General features: G+C 53.1%; 1 protein-coding gene across 2 annotated transcripts in view; it reads left to right on the forward strand.

Annotated features, from left to right (window-relative positions):
- The window catches only part of Csnk1g2 (casein kinase 1 gamma 2), a 29,452-nt gene extending 24,714 nt beyond the window's left edge, over window positions 1–4,738 (forward strand). For both annotated transcript variants that reach the window (XM_070007882.1, XM_070007884.1), the window contains exons 3-12: window positions 1,294–1,334; window positions 1,427–1,496; window positions 1,574–1,722; window positions 1,823–2,057; window positions 2,141–2,226; window positions 2,306–2,390; window positions 2,474–2,622; window positions 3,262–3,345; window positions 3,425–3,531; window positions 3,625–4,738. In XM_070007882.1, coding sequence (XP_069863983.1) covers window positions 1,294–1,334; window positions 1,427–1,496; window positions 1,574–1,722; window positions 1,823–2,057; window positions 2,141–2,226; window positions 2,306–2,390; window positions 2,474–2,622; window positions 3,262–3,345; window positions 3,425–3,531; window positions 3,625–3,679 — 1,061 coding nt within the window. In that variant the 3' untranslated portion in view covers window positions 3,680–4,738. The remainder of the gene's footprint in view (window positions 1–1,293; window positions 1,335–1,426; window positions 1,497–1,573; window positions 1,723–1,822; window positions 2,058–2,140; window positions 2,227–2,305; window positions 2,391–2,473; window positions 2,623–3,261; window positions 3,346–3,424; window positions 3,532–3,624) is intronic.
- The last annotated feature ends 4,164 nt before the right edge of the window (window positions 4,739–8,902 follow it).

Genomic DNA, 8,902 nt, shown 5'->3' on the forward strand with positions numbered 1-8,902 from the left:
AGAGGGTAGTACGCTCAGCTCACTGGCTCACAGAGGAGCCATTGCTGCGTTCTCAAGATGTCACCTTCTGCAGTGCCGCTACAGGCTTGATGAGATCCTACAGGCTATTTGGGGACACCAGTGAATTAACTGACCATTGGCTCTGGTTGGAAACAAGCACCTGGACAGCAAGGCAGCATTTAAGCATAACAAGTCCAGAGAGAGCTATGGCAGAGTGTCTGCGAGCACATCAGAACATCGAGGACAAACTGCAGCCTAGAGGCCTGTAGGGTTGTGACCATGGGGATCTCAGCTTCTGAATGGAGTTTTGATCCCCTCAGCAGAGTCTCCACACCTGCTGTCTTCAGATCCCCCAGCTGTCCTGCAGCAAAGCCAGGAGGACATAGAAGCTCTTCCTGCAGTGGGTGGCAGGCACGATGAAAGCAGCATACCAAAGGCCCAGCTTTGGAATCCATCTGGGACAGAACTCTGAGGTGGTTACGGGTGGGGCGTGCAGAGCCTGGAGACTGGGCACGCGCAGATACATATGGGATATGCATATTCTGTGAAGACACATAGAGGCTGGCTCTGAAACATAGAGGTAGGATCCCACCACCCTCATGGGCCCAGTTCCCTGGAAGTTAATAACTTACCACCACCTCTCTGCCAGTCTGTTGGCAAGTAATCCTCATCCTGGGCCATTGTCGAGCCTAGGAGTGGTGGATGCAGGCCTGGAGAGCTCTGCCTTAAGCATGGAAGGGGTTCTGGCCTAACCAGCCTGCCCATTCTGGACCACTGGTAGGAAGCCCAGAGCAGAGCTTGGGGCTCTTGGCTCAACTTTGGGCTCCTTAGGCCCAAGGAGACAGGGAGAATACAGCAGGGCCTCTTGAGCAAGAGGGAGTCTTCACAGGGTGATGTGCCCTGGCCCAGCACTGCCCTTTCCTTTCTTGGCACCAGGAGAGTAGGCCCACTAGTACCCAGGATGGAGATGCTTTTTTGTGTGTGTGTCAGTCCTGGGGTTTGCTGGTCTTAAATTCTACCGGGGTGCTGTCCCTGAGCTTTTTTTTTTTTTTTGCTGAAGGTTGTAACACTCATCACTTGAGCCACAGCTCTGCTTCTGGCTTTTTTGGTGGTTAAACGGTTTCACATACTTTCCTGACCAGACTGGCTTCTACCTGCAATTCTCAGATCTCAGCCTCCTGAAAAGCTAGAATGACAGACATGAGCCTGTGGTGCTGATTTTGGTGAAGGTTGAGGACAGTGTGGGCACAGTGGCCAGGAGCCCTATAATCCTGATGTCCTCTGTTTCCATAGGAAAGAACCTCTATACAAACGAGTACGTGGCAATCAAACTGGTGAGTTTGTTCTCCTGTGTGGTTAGGGGGAGGGGAGTTCCGTGGCCCCCATAGGGACCCTGGGGGGCTGCTAACTGAGCCCTGTCTCCCAGGAGCCCATCAAGTCCCGGGCCCCGCAGCTGCACCTGGAGTACCGTTTCTACAAGCAGCTCAGCACTGCAGGTAAGGGGCATGTGTGGGCAGCAGACTGGTTCCCCTGCAGGGTATGGTGCCTAGACGCAGCTGTTTCCTCCTTGCAGAGGGAGTCCCTCAGGTCTACTACTTCGGCCCCTGCGGGAAGTACAACGCCATGGTGCTGGAGCTTTTGGGGCCCAGCCTGGAGGACCTGTTTGACCTGTGCGACCGCACCTTCACGCTGAAGACGGTGCTCATGATTGCCATCCAGCTGGTGCGGGCAAAGGGGAGGGAGGTGTGGAGTTGTTGGGGGGCGGGGGGGGGAGGAGGCATGACTGGGGTCCGCTTCTGCTAAGGCCCCCTTCCCACCCAAGATCACACGCATGGAGTATGTGCACACCAAGAGCCTCATCTACCGAGATGTGAAGCCGGAGAACTTTCTGGTGGGGCGCCCGGGGACCAAGCGACAGCACTCCATCCACATCATCGACTTTGGGCTGGCTAAGGAGTACATCGACCCTGAGACCAAGAAGCACATCCCGTACCGCGAGCATAAGAGCCTGACGGGCACTGCGCGCTACATGAGCATCAACACACACCTGGGCAAGGGTGAGCGCCGTGGGGAGCACAAGGGGGTGAGGGTTGGAGGCTGCAGGCCGCACTGAGCCTGCTGTTCCCGCTCTTGTCCGCAGAGCAGAGCCGCCGTGATGACCTGGAGGCACTGGGCCACATGTTCATGTACTTCCTACGTGGCAGCCTGCCCTGGCAGGGACTCAAGGTAGGGACCAGGACTCGGAGTAGGGAGGAGGCAGGAGCAGGAGACTGAGCTGGGCAGTGCTGACCATGGTCCCCTGCAGGCCGACACACTCAAAGAGCGGTACCAGAAGATCGGTGACACCAAGCGGGCCACGCCCATCGAGGTGCTGTGTGAGAGCTTCCCAGGTGAGGCCTGCGTATTCCAGCTCACACCCCTGTCCATAGTGCCCCAGCCAGGCCTCACTTTGCCCTGTATGCGCCCTCTGCAGAAGAGATGGCCACATACCTGCGCTATGTGCGCCGCCTGGACTTCTTTGAGAAGCCGGACTATGACTACCTGAGGAAGCTCTTCACTGACCTCTTTGACCGCAGCGGCTACGTGTTCGACTACGAGTATGACTGGGCTGGGAAGCCTCTGGTAGGTGGTCTGGGAGCCCCAGTAGTGGACATGGTGTGGTATTCAGGAACCCTTGGGTAGGTTATGGGAGTGTAGTAGAAGCCCCCTTAGGGAGTGGTGTAGGTGGGGAGCTCCTGTAAATAATGACGGTGTATGGGGCGCCCCCTGGAGGCGATGGGAGTGTGTACTGATGTACCATACCCAGTGGTGATGGGTGGAGGTGGTGATTCCTCTTAGGTGAGGGGTATAGGAAGGGTGCTCCCGCAGGTGGTGAGGAGAAGAGGGGAGCCTGGTAGGTGATATACGTGGTGATTGGAGTGGGAGGGAAAGACCCCATAGGTGAGAGGGTGGGGGAGGAGCCTCCGTAGGTGATGGGGTTGCAGGTAGGAAGCTCCCATAGGTGATGGGGGGTACAGAGAGGATGCCTTGTAGATGAAAGAAGTGGGGGAGCAGAAGTGATGGGGTGAGAGTAGGTGAGGAGCCCCCTATGTGATAGGGGTGAGCCACGTGCCCCCCCAGTAGGTGGGGGGCACAGCCAGCCCCTGCACAATAAGGAATGAGCGGGGAGGTGTCCATCCACTGGATAGTAGGCCAGGGGAGCCTGACAGAGTAGGTGGGAGCAATAGCCCTCCTGGCCCATCTTGATGCCTCTTCTCCCAGCCAACACCCATTGGCACCGTTCACGCTGACCTCCCTGCCCAGCCCCAGCACCGGGACAAAGCCCAGCCACACAACAAAAACCAGGTGAGTGCCTGTCCTTTGGGACTCCCACATCCAAGGGTCCAGAGGCTGGCATGACTCCCTTACTTCCCCTGCCCTCTAGGCACTGAACTCTACCAATGGAGAGCTGAACGCAGATGATCCCACAGCTGGTCACTCCAATGCCCCCATCACGGCCCCTGCAGAGGTAGAGGTGGCCGATGACACCAAGTAAGGCTCTGGGTAGGGCTCTAGGGGTGGGGATGTCTTTTGGTCCTGCAGCTAGCCCATTCCCACTGCCCTTACTTCCCTGCTCTTCCCTAGGTGCTGCTGTTTCTTCAAGAGGACGAAGAGAAAATCATTGCAGCGGCACAAATGACCCAGGTGCCTGCAGCGCTGTGACTTTCTCCGTGCAGCCCCAGGCGCTTGTTCAGGACGCCTAGGGGGTCCATCAGCGGCCCGGGGTCCAAGCCCAGCCAAAGCCAGGGCGCAAACTGTGGGACTCCAAGGGCCCAGAACGGCCACAGGCCCCCACCCCCGGGACGTGGGGTCACTTCCTTCACGTAAGACTTTGGCTGAAATTTCTACACCCGTGTCTAGTCCTCCCCTCCGAGAGCATTAACTATTTAAAACAAGGATAAAAGGAACAAAGCAGAGGCCACCCTGCGCTCGCCCCTCCTGCCGCCCATGCTCAAGTGCATAGTGTGGCCCCGGAGGCCCAGGCCGCCCACTCCCGTTAGCCTCATAAAGTCCAGCTTGTCTCCCTCTATCCAAAGGCCGTTTTCTCCAGGGGGGACAGGCCCAGCCTGGGAGAGGCTCTTGAGCCAACTCACCGGCTGCCCAGGAGGGTCTCAGGCATTGCTGCTGGGGTGAGGCCAGCCCTGGGCCTCCCCAAAACCAAAGGGGAAGTCAGGGTGGGGCCGCAGCTGCGGCCAAAGTCAGCCTCGCAACCAAAATGCTGCACCAAAGCTCGGCGCCCGGTGCGGCTGCCGCAGCCCAGCCCTGTGGAGCTTGCACCTGTCAGGCAGGTGCTTCTTGATACACCTGCTCTGGAGGCTATGCCCAGGTGCCCCGGACCCCGGGAGGCGGGCAGCCACTGTACTGTTGAGCACATGGGTCCCTTTGTGCCCCTGCTGTGCTGCAGGAGGCTGTGGTCCAGGAGATGCCAGATTTTTAAAAATCGCCTTAATGCCCCCACTCAGCCCTGCAGAGGGCACGGGGCAGAGGGCAGCCAGTGTGATATGGGGTGCCCCTTTTTGGTCCCCCAAATGGCCAGGGCAGAGGCACCTGGGTGTCCCTGGGGGTGGTGGTTGTTCAAACATAATTCTTGCTTTACAAAGTGTACAGAAATGGCATTTACGTTTCTCTGATGCTTCCTTGAAGCCATAGAATTTAGGGGCTTTTTTAAAAAAAAATAAATAAAAGAAAAGTGAAACCACTCCCAAGTGCGGCCTGGTATTTCTAGAACCCAACTCAAAGCTGACAACAGTTACACTCTTGTCAGGGTGCTGAGGAGCTGCGGGGACTAGGGTGGTGTCTTTGGGAAGCAGAATGCAAACAGGCAGCCGGGCCAGATGAGTGCGGACTCCTCACTGCCTCCTTAGAAAAGCAGTAGGAGGCAGGAAGCCCCCAAAAACCACACTGAGTGGGGCAGAGAAAAGATGTTAGGGGTGGGGAAAGCAAAGCTCAGTCTTAGCTGTAGTTCCTGCAAAGCCGATGGCCATGGCTAAGGACATGCCTAAGGACAAGGGTGAATCCTTCCCTCCCTTCTCAAGTGTTTCTCCCCACAGCTGGACAGGGAGGGGGAGGCCCTACAAAAGCACTGTCCAGTTTAGAAGCTAGCAGAAGGATAGCTCCCCAAGTGCTGGGTGCATTTCAGCTTCCTGCAGGACCTGTAGGTAGAGGGAGGGGAGGAGAGGGAATCCTCCCGCCAATAGCCACCTGGAAGCCCAAGGATGGACAGCTAGGCTTTCAAGATGGAAGAACCGGCCTAGGTCAGCAACGCAGGAGGACAGAAAGCAGTTCAAGAAGGAAAAGCAGGAAGTGGAAGAAACGAGGGTGTCTTGCATTTCTACACTCTGCTACCGAACGGGGACTCCCACCGGAAAGGTTTGTGTGGTTTTTAATGATTTTTTTAAAAACTAGTATACATTAGTTGCACAGAGGGAAAGTGTTCGTTGTGACCTTTCCACACATGTATAATTTCTCCCCTCTGTCATTCTCCCTTACCTTCTCCACACATGTATACTGGTGCTCCTGTCACTCCTTACCTTACCTTCTCCCTTCTGAAATAATTCCAAGCCAGGCGCTGGTAGCTCAGGTATTCAGGAGGCTGAGATCTGAGGATTGCGGTTCAAAGCCAGCTTAGGCAAGAAAATCTATGGGGCCCTTATCTCCAATTAACCACCATAAAACTGAAAATAGCACTGTGGCTCAAAAGTGGAAGAGTGCTACCCTTAAGCAAAAGACTCATGGACAGTGCCCAGGCCCTGAGTTCAAGTCCTACAACCAACAACGGGAGGGGGGGCGGGGGAGCCACGCACAGTGTTAACTATAATCTCACCATTGGGAGGCTGAGGCAAGAAAATCACAAGTTCTAGGCCAGCCTGGGTCACATAGTCTCAACAAAATAACCAAAACGAGGGGCTGGGAAGGTGGCTCAGTGATAGAGCGCTTACCTTGCATGCATGAGGCCCTGGGTTTGATTCCTCAGCACCACATAAGCAAAAAGAAAAAAAAAGCTGGACATGGTGCTGTGGCTCAAGTGGTAGAGCGTTAGCCTTGAGCTGAAGAGCTGAGGGACAGCGCCCAGGCCCAGAGTTCAGGCTCCATGACTGACAACAACAAAGTAGTGGCAGCAGAACACTGGCCCAGAAGGTCCAGTGTCTCAGTTAGTCACTGGAATGGTTTTCAATCCCTGAAAACCAGCTGTTGTCAAAATGTCCAAGTCTGTTCCACATGGAGCAGGAATGTGGGGTGCAGAGGCAATTCCATTTTATTCATCTTTTGTTGGTTGTGGGGCGTAGGTCACCAGTGCCCAGTTTGACCTATTATTATTATTGTTGTAGTCTTGCAGATTGAGATCCCCTAGGGCCTCCCACTTGATAAATATGGTTGCTGGTTAGGCAGAGTTACCAATTCATTCTGTTTCAATTCATGTTGACTCTGATGCTTTGAGTATAGGTCTAGTGGTGTTTAGTGCCAGTCCTGCATCCTGATAGGACCTTGGCTGCTTAATACAGCGAGATTCCAGGCTCTATGCTCTGTCTTGCACTTCTGTGCTGCCCCCAGCCTCCCCATCTAGTCACTAAGCACAAGTCCCAGGAAGAAAACCTGGCCAATTTTTAGCTTCCCACCCACGTCTGGCCCACCAGCCTCATGGTCATCACTTTCCCAGCTGCTGCTTTCTCTCCTTGCAACTTGCCCAGTGCTAACTCAGCACTGTTTGAGGTCCATGCTAAGCATTGCTAGCCTCTGCTCTCCTAGGAGCATGCTTTCTGTTCTCTGTGCTCCACGGTAGACCTTCAGATCTGCCTCCACGTCTCTTAGGTAAGTGTGTGGTTTCTGTAGGGACCCTGATACCTATCTCCTTTTCATGACTATTATTCTACCAGCTAGCCATGAACAGCCTTCATCCTCATTAGAAACTGCAGCCCTTTTTGCCACCGTGAGTCTGTACATTTGTGGGGATACCTTTCCATAGTTTCATATCTTCTCTTTGATGTTTGCGTTTTTATTTCATTATTTCTCTTAGGGAGGTTCAGTTTGTTGTTGATACTGATTTTTTTTCCTTCCCTCACATTTATAATCCCCTTGCATCACCTCCCTTAATGCTATAGGACTGTGTTACCACTCCTGGCATAATTTTCTGATTTTTTTTTTTTGGGGGGGGTGTCGGTCCTGGGGCCTGAACTCTGGGCCTGGGCGCTATCTCTCAGCTCTTCAGCTGTGGGCTAGTGCTCTACCACTAGAACCACAGTGTCACTTCTGGCTTTTTCTGTGTATGTGGTGCTGAGGAATCAAACTGAGGGCCTCATGCATGCAAGGCAAGCACTCTTTAACACTGAGCCACCTTTCCAGCCCCATTTTCTGATTTCTTGAGATGTAAGCTTTGATCATTGCTTTGAGCCAACGTCCTTATTTTTTCCTTTCTTTCCCTCCTTCCCTCCTGTGTTGAGAATACAACCCATAGCCTTACACATGCTAGGCAAACTCTCTACCACTGAGCTCTTTTTTTTCTTTTTGCTGGTCCTAGGGCTTGAACTCAAGACCTGGGCTCTGTCCCTGAGCCTCTCTGTGCTCAAGGCTAGTGCTTTACCACTTGACCCACAGTGCTACTTCCAGCTTTTTCTGCTTATGTGGTGCTGAGGAATCTAACCCAGGGCTTCAATGCATGCTAGGAAGCACTCTACCACTAAACCATGTTCCCAGCCTGAGCCCTTTTTTCTTTTTATTGTTTGTGGAGCTTGAACTCAGGGCCTGAGCTTTTTTTCAGCTCAAGGCTAGCGTTCTACCACTTGAGCCACAGCGCCACTTCTGGCTTTTTTTCTTTTTGCTTTATGTGGTGCTGAGGAATTGAACCCAGGGCCTCATGTATGCAAGGCAAGCACTCTACCACTGAGCCACCCTCTCAGCCCGGTCCTGAGCTTTTTTGCTCAAGGCTAGTGTGAACCACAGCTCCACTTCTGGTTTTTGAGTGGTGAGAGTCTCATGGGGCTTTGCAGCCCAGGCTAGCTTCAAACCAGGATCCTCAGACCTCAGCCTCCTGAGTAGCTAGAATTACAGGCGTGAGCCACTAGCCCCCAACCAAGCCCTTCGTCTCATCTGTACACAATACATTCTCAATTCTCTGGCAGGATCCTCAAATTTTAGTGTATTCAAAATACTTGCTAGTTTTCATGATTTCTCATTTTACCTGTATCTATGTAAAGGTGTTTCCTGATAGACACTTGAGGGTTTTGTCTTCCTGGCATGTCTAACAATCTTACCAGTCTGAGAACAGTGGGCCTGGAGCAACCACCTCCTGATTCAGAACTGCACCCTGTCTAGCAGCATCTGAGATAGTTTCCTCTGTACTTGTGGGTGAATGCCAATCCAAATCCAACACTCCTTTCCTTCTCATTGAGTGGCTTTCACTTGATCTAATTATAGGATTAAATCCAATGCTACTATTTTAGGGGTTTTTTTTTTTTTTCTGTTGGTCATGGGGCTTGAACTCTGGGCTTAGGCACTATCCCTGCACTCTTCAGTTCAAGGCAAATGTGCTACTGCTTGAGCCACAGCGCCACTTCTGGTTTTCTAGTGGTTAGCTGGAGATAAGTCTTGAGGACTTTTCTGCCTGGGCTGGCTTTGAACCCTGATCCTCAGATCTCAGCCTCCTGAGTAGCTAGATTACAGGCGTAAGCCACCAGTGCCCGGCTGTTTTTGAGTTTTGAAGGATGCAGAATCCTAATTTGGTGTAATGTTTATTGCTTTTAAGATTTTTTTCCCCTTTTTTTTTTTGGCCAGTCCTGGAGTTTGAGCTCAGGGCCTGGGCCCTATCCCTGAGCTGCTTTTGTTTGTTGTTGTTGTTTGTGGGGCTTGAACTCTGGTCCTGCGTGCT

This window comes from Dipodomys merriami, unplaced genomic scaffold (assembly GCF_024711535.1).
Source record: "Dipodomys merriami isolate MVZ:Mamm:240054 unplaced genomic scaffold, mDipMer1.0.p SCAF_70, whole genome shotgun sequence".
Lineage (NCBI taxonomy): Eukaryota > Metazoa > Chordata > Mammalia > Rodentia > Heteromyidae > Dipodomys > Dipodomys merriami.